Below are 15,283 nucleotides of genomic sequence, written 5' to 3'. Positions count from 1 at the left end.
GACAACCAAGGCACAGCAGAATGGAGTAAAGGTAGAAGATTCCCTGTTGGTCCAACAGGGGGGGCAGTGGGGGGTACAAAAGCAGAAACACCCTGAATGGAGGACAAACTGCGGACATGTAGCGCGGATGCAGGACAACGGAAGGCATAGGATTCTAAAGAGAAGGAAATGAATTCGCATTTACTGAGTACCAACTTTGGTCAGGACTTGAGCTAAAGACTGTAACTAAATATATGTAAATATACACATAATTATATTTCATTTAGTTCTTGTAACTGCCTGTAGCAGGGTGAATGGGAGTCTCCAAAAGGATAGTCCACATCCTAATTCCCAGAACCTGCGAATGTTACCACATTTGGATAAAAGTCCTAGCAGATGTATTCCAGTTAAGGATTTTGAGATGAAGAGATCATTCTGGATTATCTGGGTGAGCCCTAAATCCGAGGCAATTGCTCTTACAAGAGAAAGGGAGAAGAGGATTTTTCACACACAAAGAAAGGCACATGCACATGAAAGCAAAGTTAAGACAGAGTAGAACACTGCGATGTGGCCACACCCATGCAAGCAGACCAGCATGTGACCCTAGAAAAGGCAAGACAGTTCACTCCAAGAGCTGCCTGAGTAAACGTCCTACCAGCCTTCATTTCAGACTTCCAGCCTCCACAACTGTGAGAAAGTAAACTTGGACTGTTTTAAGCCACTCTCCGTGTGGCAAGGAGCTTAGCAGTCCTGGGAAACTGATATACCATCCTTTGATAGATATGATGAAAAGAAAAAACTCAAAAATAAGTTACACAAGTAGAATCAGAAACTCAGGATTTAAGCACAGATCTGAATGGGGGGAGGGGAGGGAGTGAGCTAGAAGAAGCAAAGGTTCAAAGTCACAAAGGACATGGAAAGACAAGGAGAAAGAGAAACCTGTAATGTAAAAAGTCATGAGGGAAGTGAAAATATGAGGAATAAATCAGACTTCAATTAACATGAGCAGGAGAAAGCCAGAAGAGACATTTAAAAGTTATAGGCGAGGGCAGGGGATGTGGCTCAGTGGTAGAGTGCATGTCTAGCATGCATGAGGCACTGGGTTCGATCCTCAGCACCACATAAAAATAAAAAATAAAGTTATTGTGTTCACCTAAAACTAAATAAATATTTTTTTTTAAAAGTTATAGGAGAGAAACAGAGTTGCCAGTTTAACTACTGAACATATAAATAAGTAACATTTAAAAAAGCAAAATACCTTGTGTCTTTACCCCTTACTATTTCCTACAGACATCAGCAATCTTCTTCATATGGTTCATATGCTGAAAAGTTATCTTCTTTCTACATTCAGGGGCATGTTCAATAAATCCCCAGACATTACTCATCCATGTTGGTAAAGGAAAAGATATTACCTCTACTGATAGTGGTATAAGCCCCAGGATTAGACCAGACTAAATATGAAATGCTGTTTATACTTTGCCTAGGACTAAGGTATTGCTTAGATTAAAAAAAAAAAAAAACAAAAAAAACTTTGACATTGTTCCAGGCTATTAAACAATCAACTCCTTTTATGTCAAAGTACTATTTAAACAGAGACTATCTGACCATTGTCATTCCAATACAAGTCAGGTTTTGACTCAAGATCATCTGTTGTACAATTACCAGCCTATACTGTCCTCCTCTCCACCTTGCAAAGAAGTCATGAGCTGTGTTCAGAGTTCTATTATATCAGGCAGATAATAATGATGATCACAAACAGTACAGATCTATTTCAAATCTTAGCCAACAGCTCAAACTTTGCTGCTGTAGACACTAAAACTTAGACAACAGGTCTCTATCCCTTCATTTTGCAGTTGACAGTCTTAAATTGTCTGAAGATTATCTGCGCTTAAATACTGATCATGGTTAAACATTCTCATATAAAAATGGATTGTTCCAATGGCCTTACATTACAGATGCTGAGGCTGGAGAGGTGTTTACCCAACAGATAGTTATTGAATGTCTACTATTTACCAAGAAGAGCTAGGAAGTAAGGGGTCCTGTGGATTCCTGCCGAAATAGCCAAGATCCTAAGAGGCACATACTGCCTAAAACATCAGAAGTTCCTTTGCAACAGAACATGAGTTCGGCCTACTCTGTACATAGTTGATAATTCAAAAAGTAGACCCAGAATCCAGTGGTTTGAAAACACTCAAGATACCTATGAGTCCTTCTGTTGATTCACTGTGGTACTCATATAAAATAATGCGCGGCTTCTTTAAAGTTTTATGGGAGCCCAAGAGAGTTAATGAACCACATTGGGAAAAAAAAAAACACAATCAGGAGGAAATGAGGGAATCAGAGAAGGAAACGTGTAGGCAATTAAACAGATTTTAAAGATCTAATCAGGAAACCCAACCACATTACAGACCGAAAAAAACAAACCATAAGTAAACATGCCTAGGAAACATTATAAAATTGTTCAAAATCAGTAGTTTCAGAGTATAGAAGATGAATGTGAAACAAATCTCCCTACCCACTTGGGAATTCTATTGATATAAGAAAATAGAAAAAAAATAAAGTGAGAACTATTTCAATTATGTTTTACAACTATCCCCAATCTCCTGGTGTTTTCATGATTATAAAACGCCTTTTAGAATTTCACCCTACTTAAGTCACGAAAGAAAAACAAGAAGCAGAGAAGGGGATGCTGGACAGGAAATTAACTTCAAAGATTTCCAAATCCAGAGCCCATTTTTGAGTCAGTAAACAAGGCGCCTTGTAAGTCTCTACCTCAGTCTCCAGATTCAAAAGAAAAGTCCAATTTCTCTTCTGTGACTCAAACTTGAAACTGCATTCTAATTAGAAATTGTAATTTTCTTTTTTCTTTTTTTTCCTTTCTTGAGACCCAGTCTCACTATGCTGTCCCGAGTGGCCTGGACTGAAGAGATCCTCCTGGTTCAGCCTCCCAAGCAGCTGGGACTATAAGTATGCCCCACCACCAGACTGACTTAATAATTATCAAAATACCATATATGTAACATGATTTCAGTAAACTCACACTAACATTAGCAAACCTCAAATACATAAAAAGGTTTAAAAACAAGACAGACTACTTTAATCATGATATGTTATAGTAACAAAATTGATACAGTTATATAGCAAAAACTCTCATAAAGATACTATAAAAAGAATTTTCTAGCCAAATACTGGGAAATGTTATGTCGAAATTACTTCCACTGGGTAACCTGTAATGCTGTACACTTTGAGAACTTTATTAATCGTTTCAAATGAATTACAACCTATCTTTCTAATAATTATAAACACTAGATAACACATTTAGGATCAACCTATAACAAACCCCTACTCACTGTAGTCTCATAAAGGAGTACAAGATTCTAGCTATCTTAAGCAATTTATCTGTCCATTTCTCTTCTGGAAGAAAAAAATCCTCACCATGATTTATAGCTACTCCTATCTTAGAACAACTTAACCTGGTTTTCAAAATGTAAGATTCACTCTATAAAAGACCAAAGGGCATTATGATGATCAATTGAGAAAAGTAAACCTAGCTAGCACTTAATTTCCCCACCACCACCACCATTTGGGGTGTTTTTCAGAAACATAGTTCCAAGACTGAAGAATTACCTGAGACACATTCAAAAGTAAATCAGAATTGCACTCAGAATCTCTGGTGGAATTCCTGGGAAATAAGGTTATTAAAGCAGACCACCCTAACTATGGCTTAAGCACATTAATATTTGAAAAACCACTGTTCATATTAATTCTCTAAACATGATTAATAACATCTGTAATAAGCCAAACAGGAATTTTTCCTTCCATATTAGTTAAACTTATGCATCCTCCTTTGCACAGCTTTCTGAGGCATGCACAATTCATTCAGACCCTGGAGAGTCCATCTGCATTCTTAATCAACATACAACAACAAGGATTTGTTGAAGACAAAAACTTTTACTAACTCAACTAATTAACCTACAAAACAAAGATCCCAGCAAAAGGTCCTATTTGTTACACTCCCAGAGAAGGGGGGAAAAAGGTGAATTAATAAATTTAAGATTTAACATTACTAAGTTTACCTTCCTAAATATTTTACTGGGCCACAAAGCCAAAAAACATGACTACTGACAAGCGAACTCCCATTTCAACTAACCAGGGTTTTGTTGTAGCTTACACCAAACTCTGACAACTTTTTTCTATGACCAAAAGCATGTATGCCCACGGGAATGTGACCATGAAATATAACACACTGAGTGGTCCCAAAAGTACAATTTATATCTAGAAAAGAGTAAAACTGGGATGCTCCCTTTCACTCCCTAGTGAGACAAGAAATTAGGTAAAAATACCCAGTTACAAGTAGAGGAAATGCTTAGTTTTCGAAAGGCATGTTAATAGCATTGTAAGTACCTTCAGAAACGTCTGCTTTCAACCTTCAATTGACCTGATCTCCAATTTAAATCACATTTATTACTTGAAAAATTATTCTCTTTATTATCCTGACAAAAGTCAGAAATGGAAGGAAAGGATCTTTTAAATATTAAATCACAGCACTGTCCACAAATTAAAAATAACAGGAGGGGGCAAGCAGAGAAAGGAAAAGAGAGGAAGGAATCCACAGGACAGACTGCTCTGCTCGAATGGGCCAACTGCCAGCTCAGGCACTGGTGACAAAAGCCAGGCTGGTCCAAGGCGCCAGGACAAAACTGTAAACACTCAGAGCCTGAGGAACACCCAGATGCAACCTAGGAGCCAAGGAGTCTCCTAGGACTCTGCCCTTGGACTTCCCACCCACCTCCACAGTTTTGGCCCAACACAAACAGGAAATGCAGGCTTGAAAGGAAAGAGGAGTCCAAGAAGGCCCGTGTGGGTGGAAAAAGGACAGGTGGCTGGGAGGCCACGGGTGCATGGAGTGAAGGGCACACGGTCAACACAGCACAGAGATGAAGCCATGTTGGTGATCTGTCCTGTCTCAAGCAAAGCATCCTCGCCAACCCTAACGGGTGGTCACTTACCCTCACTTGAAAACATGCAGGGACAGGTGGACTCACAAGGCCTGTTATCACACTGATTTCAGGTCCGTTAGTAATTAGTGTGCATGTCTGTGTTTCTTAACAATAATCCTAAAAGCAGTCATACTCCTGAGGCCATGTAAGGAAAGTTTCATCTGTATGGTTATCCCTTCAAATGGGGTTCATATTTTCTCCAAATGTTCAAGTTTCCAGAGCAGAATATGTCAGTTCTTTCAACTCAGGAACAGGGGAATCCAGAATACTAAAGTGTACATTTCAGCTCTTCCACCAAGCTGGGTGAGACTTTGGGCAAGTACCCAGAGAGTCTGTTTTTTCTTCTTTCTTCACACAAAGGCTAGCCCTACTGGCTATGGCACTTTCCATACAAAGCGCCAGCTACCTTTGGGGTTTTGCTCCTGGGGCTTCTCTATCTACAACTCTGGCACCAGAAACACCAATGCCTCTGTGTCCAGGATTCTCATGGCCTTGGACCTTGCAGAGAGAAGCAAAAACAGGGATTGTGATGAGGAACGTAGTCGTCACAGCTGGAACCACCAGAGCATGAAGCCTAAAAGTACTAGTGCCCCGAGAAACCTTGTAGCACATCCTATGATAAACAGGCTTCTGCCAGGATGATTATGTTAAAAATAAATCAGAACCAAGATTTCTGGGACCTGGGAAAGATGCTCATTAAAGCATACCACCTCAAATAAGGCTTGGATGGGTAGGAAATTAACCACCATATATAACACTGCCTCAAAAGGAAAATAAATGCATTTTCTTCCCAACCAAATTCCAAACGGCGTTTGGAATCCTGTTATGTTGTAAAGATGAGGTGTCCCCTCCAAAGTTCCTGCACTGATACAGGAATGTTCAGAGGTGAAATGATTGTACTGTGAGAGCTGTAACCTAATCAGTCCATCCTATTTTGAATGAATTGGGTGAATGAACTGCAGGCTGCCGGGGCACTGCTGGAGCTGGTGGGTCACTTGGGGCATACCCGGGGAAGGGTTCATCTTCCCTGTGGTCCCTTCCCGGCTTTCCTCTCTGCTTCCTGGTCAGCCATGAACGCAGCAGCACTTCTTCACCATGGCTTTTGGCCATAACATCCTGCCTCATCTTGGGCTAAAATGCAATGAACTCAGCTATCCACAGACTAAACTTCTGGAATCATAACCAAAATAAGGTTTCCCTCCTCGGGTATTTTGGTCCCAGTAACAAAAAGTTGACTAACACGAATACTTATCATATACAAAGACTACAAAGCTAGGTTAGGAGTTTCCCTTTTAAAGGTATCCACAGATGTGGCTATTCTTCTCTTTGGCAAACAAGAAAAGGGAGAAATGATAGACGCTGCTGCAGATAAACATATTACTACTTCTTTCTGCCACAATGCTTACTAGATCTCATATTATTCATAAAAGACTAAGGTGCTAAACGGTATTTAGCAGTGCCAGATTTCAATGAGTCAATAAATTTTCCTAATTTCCCCCAAGACCATAGGATTTGGATTAATTTACACTGACACTACAGAGCTGGGTTACAAGCGTTACTCAAGAACAGTAATCTGAATGTGGAAGGCCATCTCTAAAAGGGCCTCCAGTCCCCTTGAGTGTGGACTGGATCCTTTGTTTTTGTGGTGCTGGGGAATCAAACCCAGGGCTTTGCACATGCTAGGTAAGGGCTCTAACACTGAGTTACCTCCCCAGCCCCGACTCCTTTCTCACAAGACAGGAGAATAAAAAAAGGTAGCAGCATCTCCTGGGATACCTCCATACTACACTTAGGCCTTCTCCATATTCTGATTTAGCGCCTATGATTCCATGTTGAAGAGTAAGTAACTTAGTGAGTCACTTCCACTTGCAGGAGTGAGTTTATTACTCAGGTGTGTTGGGGGAGAAACAGATAAATGTCACCCACCCATGGACTAAAGACACTCCAATCTCTCTTCTGGGCTCCACGCCCATACTTCCATCTGCCCACCTACTGACACAATCCTTCCTGGATGTCCCACAGGCACCCCAACTCAATCTCTCTAAAATCAAAACAGCCCCATCAAAACATGTCTTTCTACACTCCCGCATACTAGTTACCTGGTTGTCTAAGTTAGAATCTGAGCATTATCTTGAAGACACTTCCTTTTCTTCAACTGCACTATTCACATACTTAGTTCCTCCTGGTGCAACTATCAAGTCTGATCCAGATCAAACCTTCTATTGCTTGACCAACTGCAATAACTTCTCATCTGCTGTTCCTGTTCCTGGTTCTGTCCTCTATACCCCATCTTTCACTAGAAATATTACTCTGAAATAGAGATTGCATTATTTCCCTTTTTAAAACCAGCATGGGATGTGAGGCCAGTAGGGAGGCCCAGAGAATAAATAAGACCAACACCATGGCCTAAAGCAGAAGAACTCATGAAAGAGCCACGCAGGTCAGAGCATCTGGTGAGGAAAAACCCAAAGAGCTTTTGCAATGCAACACAGACTAAAATAGCTCAAATTAATCTCCAGGATATACTAAGAACTAAAAAAAACTTAACACCAAAAAACAACAACAACAACAACAAAAAAGACAACTAACTCAATCAATAAATAGGCAAAGGAACTGAACAGGCACTCACAGAAGAAACATAAATAGTCCACAAATATATTTTTTAAAAAAAATGTTCAACAACTCTAGCAATTAGAGAAATGAAAATTAAAACTACACTGAGATTCCATCTCACTCCAGTCAGAATGACAATTATCAAGAATACAAGTAGCAGCCAGGCGAGGTGGCACACGCATGTAATTGGGAGGCTGAGGCAGAAGGATCAAGAGTCCAAAGCCAGCCTCAGCAATTTAGCAAGTCAGTGAGACCCTCTCTCTAAATAAAATACAAAATAGGGCTGGGGATGTGGTTCAGTGGTCAAGTACCCCTGATTCAATCCCCAGTACCCCCCCCAAAAAATACAAGTTAACAATAAATGTTTCCCCACATAAATGAGGGGGTAAATGTTCACTCATATACTGCTAGTAGAGCTGCAAATTGGTGCAAACACTCTAGAAAGCAGTATGAAGATTCCTCAGAAAACTTGGAATGGAACCACCATTTGACCCCCAGTATAAATCCAAAGGACTTAAAATAAGCATACTACAGTGACACGGCCACATTATCGTTTATAGCAGCTCAATTCACAATAGCTAAGCAATAAAACCAACCTAGGTGCCCTCAACAGATGAACGGATAAAGAAAATATACACAATGGAATATTATTCACCCTATAAAGAAGAATGAAATTATGGCATTTGCTGATAAATGGATGGAACTGAAAACTATCATGTTAAATGAAATAAGCCAATTCCGAAAAACCAAAGGCTGAGTATTCTCTCTGATATGTGGATACTAACACATAATAAGGGGAGGAGCGTTGGGAAGAATAGAAGTTCACTGGATTACACAAGGAGAATGAAAGGGAAGGGAGGAGGAAGGGAACAGGAAAGACAGTAGAACAAACCGGACATAACTTTCCTCATATATGCTCATAGATGAATACACAACCAGTGAAACTCCACATCACGTACAACCACAAGAATGAGATCCTAAGTTATACTCCATGGATGTATAATATGTCAAAATATACCCTACTGTCTTATACAAAACAAAACAAATAAAAATAATAAAACAGGTTAAGAACAGAGAGAGCCAGGCTAGTTTAGCCAGAGCCAGGAGGCTAAAGGGATATGATAAGAAACATGCAGGGCAAATAGCAACTTTCTGAGAAGCCCAAAGAAAAGCTCAATCAAAATGACAGGTGAGGGTTGAAGGTGTAGTTTTTTGACATATAACACCTGTCCAGCAATGCAAGAGGCCCTGGATTTGATCCCCAGCACTGAAAGGGGAAAAGAAAAAGAAAAAGGTCAAGGGGGCTTTGAGCAAGGACCTGACTAAGCCACCTCTCCCAGAATACATATGCCTGCACCCTACCACCCAAGACCACCAACTCCACCACTCCCAGTAGGATACAAACCCCATGGTGGCCCAAATAACCCAACACTTGGTCAGGTAATTCCTCAAAATGGCCCACAGGAATTCAGACCAAAGTGGCCCAATTAGATTCCACCACTACCCAAAATACCAAACAGCCTCTCACTAGTCTAGGAAAGGTCTGGGATGCTAGTGAGTCAAATGGACTATGAAATTCCCACTCCCAGGGAGATTATTCAGTCTCCCCCTTGATACTGCCTCACTGATTACAGGCCCACTGATTTCTTTCTTAATAATAGACAGCTTAGATAAAGCTGTGTGAGCCCAGAAACCTTTCCCAATCTGACCCATCTACCACCCCACACCCTGAGTTGTAGCCAGATGGAACTATATAGTACTCCCACTTTCTGGAAGCTTACTCATGCTGTTCATTCTGACCAGAAACCCTTTGCTCAGTCTGGAAAAATCCTAGTGATGGCCCACTCCAACCACTAGCTGAAATACTTAACCAGTGCTCACTCTCCACCACATGCTTTCCAAGGACTTGCTGCAGCTCCTTCCCCAGGCTCATCCTCATTGATGACTGCTTCTGCCATCTATCTTTGGTACCTCAATGTCTAGCTTCTCTCCCGTGCTCCATTTGTATTTGTTGAATGAATTTTTTAAGCTAGTTCATCTTCTCCTCTGATATGACAGCAGGGAAATAACTGGATTATGTTGGAAGTTATACTAGAAATGGCTTCCTATTAAGTGAAATTCTAGTCTCAATCCCACCAAGTAAAAACCTTGGAGGGAAACTGTACTCATCTCTTTGCAATCAGGCACAAAGGCCAACATAGGATGAAAAACAATTCATGGCTCCTACCTCTCCTGGGTAGTCTAGGGCAGTGTGTCCGTGGATTTCCTATGGGGTGGCCAGGGGGAGGGTGCTTGTATCTCCCTTAAGTTACCCTTAACACTAGAGTTAAAGACTATCCCTGTGTTTCCTGAATGAATCAGAAATGTCAGGGGAAAAAAACAATGAGCTTCAAGTTCTACAGAACTCATTGTACATTAAGACCCAAATAGCCCAGAAAATGCTAAGCAACATCGACAATCACTGGAAACTAAACAGAGTATGCCGTCTGCAACCAGCACACTACAATCAGGTAGTGTATCAGCTCACAATGGAGAGAAGAGAGGAGACAGGAACACAGGCAAAGGAGATCAAAGAAGAGTAACTAAAATGAAAAGTCCTGTCTGAGAAGGGCACCTGGCAAACACAGATGTTGACATAATGTAACTGACACCTACCAAGCAGGTTGATGTGGTAGGATTAACAAGGACGGCTTAACAGAAAAGATTTGAAACATTTATTTAAAACCAATAAAGAGTCCTTCAACATATATCTCAGTCTTAAGAAAATTTAGCCCCCAAGAGGCAATTCAAGCTAAAATATGATGCATTTCATGAAGAAATTTCTATAGGTCTAATGAAAACGCTAAGAAATCCAGGACAGAATGGGAAGCACAGGTAAAGCACTTCTGCTGCCTAACAAAGTACTATGGCTGTCTCAACCCAAAGCATGTCTGCAGAGAATGGATTGTCGCACTGTGAACTCAACTAGCCACATTTTTCATGGGACATCATGTTTACTTGTGGGAACAACAGACACACCATGGTTAGACTTGTGTGTCTGACCTATATTTCCTCAAATATGAAGAAACGGATCCTGACACTTATAAAAAAGACAACATTTGTTGCCAATGATAAGAGGTTGAACATTCAAGCAAAATATCTGAATTTTGCAAAACTGTTTCCCAATACTTAAAAGACATACAGATAAGTAGGAAGGTTTTGTGGGTTTTGGTGGGGGAAGGGGGTTGCTTTGCTTTTTTGTTTTTGTTTGTTGCTAGATGGCACAGGATTTTGAACCAGAGTCAATTTACAAATTTATGGTATTTTATAAGCTTGGTTAAGTTACTTTTCTTACTAGCTTTAATGGGTTTTTGTTGTTTTTTAAATAAAATTCAAGACAGTATTTAAATTATGTCAACCTAATTGCTTGCAAGAAAACTGCCCAAATTTTTATGATGTTAATATGATTGTTCTATGGAAACATTAAGCACTCATATATAAAAGATATATTAGTATTTCACATCAATTGAATTTTAAGAATCTGCAGATAATATATTAACACACCAACCAAAAAACTAAAAACAAAAGGATGACATCAAATGAAAGTTGGAATTCTGATTTCCTTTGGTTAACTTTTCTTCCCCCACTCGCCACCCCCTCTGATGAACTGAACCCAAGGGTGCTTTACCACTGAGCCACATCTCAAGTCCTTTTTATTTTGAGACAGAGTCTTGCTAAGTTGCTCAGTCTCATCAAATTGCTGAGGCTGGCCTCGAACTTGAAATCCTCCTGCCTCATCCTCCTGGGGATCACAGGCATGGGCCACCACACCTAGTTCTTTAGTTAACTTTTTGAGTAATATGACTTTAACAAGTTGAATACAAAGTAACAAGTTAAATACAAAGTAAGAACATTGTTATCTAAGAGCAAACCAAAAGGGGAAAAAAAAAAAAAAAAACCCTTCTCCAAAATCAAAGTTAAATGTCTAGTAAAATAACATCCCACTGGGATGTCCAAATTCTAAGAAGTTACATGAGAAAGTAAAAGAAAAAAAAAAAAAAGCCATAGAATTAGGAATTAACGTATAGACTTCCAAAATGGCAAAAATAAATAAATAACAAACCTTAAGGAAAGTCTTTACTGAACATGTTGGATAACATCAAGCCAACTGAGTGATACGAAAGATTGACATCTACCAAACTAGCCAATATGGTAAGATGAATAGGGGCTTCTTAATAGAAGAGATTTGAAACTTAATATTTGGGACCAATAAAGGGTATTCCTACACACACATATTTCAGCCATAAGAGAGTTTGGCTCCAAGATGTAATTCAGGCTAAATTATGAACTACTGTCAGTATTATAGGCTTCAAGGGGGTGTTGTTTGCTGTTGCTATTGTACAAAGAAACTGCATCTATGGAAAATAATATTAAAATATCCATGCTTCTACAAACTCTACCCTAAAACTTCTATTTTGAGATACATCAAGGTGTCAGCAATTTATCTTCTCAAGCATCATCATCTGAGTGTATTTTTTTTTTTTTTATTTTTTTTTTTGGTACTAGGGATTAACCCAGAGGTGCTTTACCACTAAGCTCTATCCCCAGTGTTTTTTGTTTTTTTTATGTTGAGACGGGTCTCAGTAAATTGCTTAAGGCCTCGCTAAGTTGCTGAGGCTGGTCTGGAACTTGTGATCCCCTAGCCTGGGCCTCCCATGTCACTGGGATTACAGGCCTGCACCACCTCATCTGGTTCTGAGTGTATATTTCTTACTTCAATCTAAAACCTTAATAAAGAAAAAGTCACATAGTGATTTTTCTTTAAGAAGTCAAACAGTCTGGATGAGGCTTGCTTCTTCCTTCTCCCAAACAATTCATAACAATATCTATTACACCCATCTCAAAATTCTGCAGGTGTTTTCACTCTATAATAGTATCACATTTTTAACCAACTTAGTGTCTAATGAAAAATGGTAGGAGATGCACACTGTTACTAACAGTTTAACATTAAAAACACAATAACCAAGGAAAATTCAGAAAAGTTTTGAAAATAACGATGTATTTTCATATCCATGTGAAATTCTTATTATTCATTCATTAGAATAATTCCAAGTTGGTGGTTTACCAACAAAAGTGGGGATGAGGAATTAGGAAATTTAAGAAAGAAGCCAATTCTGTATTTCAGACCAAAGGCCTAAAGTGCTAAACAGAAGTTTAAAATTTTAAACTACAAATTGCCTTACATAATTATTTTAATCACTATTTTATCTTCGAAGTCATCCTAACAGGTAGCTGAGGCAACCTGCCCTTGAAAAGCAAATCCACGCATACCAAATAATGGAGCACTGTTTTTTACAAGACAAGTCAGACCCTAAAAATTCCTGAAGTATAACACAAATGTTCATTGACCCCATTCTAAAAAAGTGACCTAGAACACTAGAATAGGTACACTCTTGACCTCGATCACATTCCCTGCTGCCGGTTTCTCCATTATAATTTTACAACCAGTTATTATATCTGAGGATGTTTGAATAAAACTACCATCCAGCTTAGGATTTGATATTAAATGGATAAAGCGGGTTATGAATACTTCAGAACGCGTCCAGAGCATCCTGGGCCATCACACCTACACCTACTATGTCCATTTAATGCAATGCTTTAAGTTATTTAAACGTACATTAACAAAATTCACGTAGCAAAGCCATGCCTGCAGGCAGTTTGACACGTCTGAAATAACAGTGCAAATAAAATGCTTTCTGAGGGCCCCGTTTACACAGCCTCCAAATCCCACAAGTAACATCCTTAACGTTCGGCATTTTCTCGGTTGTGACCGTGGGAGGTGAGGGTGTGTCTCGGTACTTACCGATGCCCGGAGCCACATAGATGAAGTAAAGACAAGACGAGGACAGGGAGAAGAAGAAGATGAAGGCGAGGAGGGAGCGATTGGAGACCCGCATCATTCGCCTGAGCACAGACATCTTCCTCTTCCCAGCCTGCAGCTCGGGCTGCGCTCTCAGGCCGGATTCGGGGCCACCGTCCAGGCCCTAAACTTCCATGAATGTGCTATGAACCCCGAGAATACCGACGGTTCCGTGCAGAGAGGCTCTGGGAATAGGGCCCGAGCCGGAAGGAGAAAAGGGGATGAAGCGCACGGAATGAATGGGAGGCCGAGGAGCCGGGGAGGAGAGGCGCGGGAGGACTAAGAGGAAAGGTGGAGGAAGAAGAGAGTCCGGGTGGGGGTCCCGAGACCAGAGAACCTGGAGAGGCGGAGGAAGGGCGAGGACGCGCGTTCCCTCCGCCAGGCAGCGGCGGGAGGAGGGGCTGCAGGTGGGGAGAGGCGCAGGCTGCGCGCCGCGGCGCCCTGCGGAGAGGGGCAGTTAACTGCAGCACACCGGGGTTGCCCGCGGCTCCAGGTATCCGCCCAGGACCGAGCCCAGAACTCAGGGTCCCGCCGCCCGCGATCGCTCGGCGGGCCTGCGCCTCCTTCTCCGGGCCGCGGCGTCTCGTGCCTGCGCCGGGCTAGCGTGGGCGCCGGGGCCGCAGCCTGCTCACGCGACGCGCTAGGGCCCGCGGGGGCCCTGGGGGCCGAAGAGCTGGGCGCTCGCCGGCGCGCAACCTCCACCTCATGCCGCGCCGGACCCCGGCACCCTGCGGCCGCCGCGGGAGCCAAGCGCAGGCCAGGGCGGCGTCCCGGCCAGCGGCGAGCACGCTCCGGCTCTGGTTCCAGCCGCTGCCAGCTGCCCGTCCGGCCGCAAGGGCGGCAAAGGCAGAGGCATTACCGCCGCCGGCAGGGGTGAGGCGCCCCCGCCGGCGCCGCCCCCGGGACACCAGGCAAAGATCGGCTCCGGCGAAGCGCGTGGCGAGCCGAGGTGGGGAGCGCGAAGAGAAGGAGGCCGCAAGCCGTCGGAGCCGCTTCTGGGCCGGAGAAGGGGGTGGACCTGGAAAGGCGGGGGCGCCTCAGAGGAAAATCCGGACTGGCAGGCGCGCCCGGAGACCCCCGCAGGCTCCGCCCGCTCGCTCCGAACTCGGCAGGCGGCGCTGCGCCGGGACCCGAGGAAACCTGGAGCCCCCGCCCTCCCCTCGCCAGAAACACCGCGCGTCCTCATTGGCCCGCGCCGCACAACGCCGTGCTACCCCCTCCGCGCCGCGGGACCCGGGCTCCCGTCGCCTCCTGCGTCACCGCCGCCCCCGCCGCCTGGGGACCCTGCGCTCCCCTCGCCGCACTGGGCTAAGGAACGCGTCGCCTCCTGGCATGCGTTCCACTTTAGGAATCGATCATGAAGGATGATATACCTGGCGAGGAAGGGCATCTCGAGAAGGGATGTCATTTCCTCCCCCAAATACTCGGAGAAAAAGATGTATTTTCTACCTGGATTAATAATTCCGCCCTCACCCCCATCCCGTCCTTCCTATAGAAACACTGTCGGAGTGCGGTATGTGCTTTATGTTAGGACTTGCCTTCACTTCTAAAGGTGGACACTGGGGTAGTCCCCCTGTAGCTTTGTGCACTCTGTAGGCCCCTGAGCGCAGCCGCCCATCCTGCTTCAATGGACAAGCTGTTCGGTGCTTTAATGGACCTTCTAGGCCATGGGCTACCGTTCTTCAAATGTTCTTTCCTGCTAGATAATTTAGTCCTTAGCTGTATCACTTTTTTTTTTCCAACAAATGTGTGCAGGCATAATTTACTTTCTCAGTAATAAAAATAGAACACC

The 15,283-nt window shown here is 42.7% G+C and overlaps 1 protein-coding gene across 1 annotated transcript in view; it reads right to left on the bottom strand.

Moving 5' to 3' along the window:
- The window catches only part of B4galt6 (beta-1,4-galactosyltransferase 6), a 57,856-nt gene extending 43,507 nt beyond the window's left edge, over positions 1-14,349 (bottom strand). The window contains exon 1 of the mRNA XM_027935702.2: positions 13,435-14,349. Coding sequence (XP_027791503.1) covers positions 13,435-13,549 — 115 coding nt within the window. The 5' untranslated portion in view covers positions 13,550-14,349. The remainder of the gene's footprint in view (positions 1-13,434) is intronic.
- Positions 14,350-15,283: the final 934 nt, after the last annotated feature.

Source organism: Marmota flaviventris, chromosome 16, assembly GCF_047511675.1.
Source record: "Marmota flaviventris isolate mMarFla1 chromosome 16, mMarFla1.hap1, whole genome shotgun sequence".
NCBI lineage: Eukaryota > Metazoa > Chordata > Mammalia > Rodentia > Sciuridae > Marmota > Marmota flaviventris.
The sequence above is the reverse complement of the archived record's forward strand: the minus strand, read 5'-3'. Positions and strand labels throughout refer to the sequence as shown.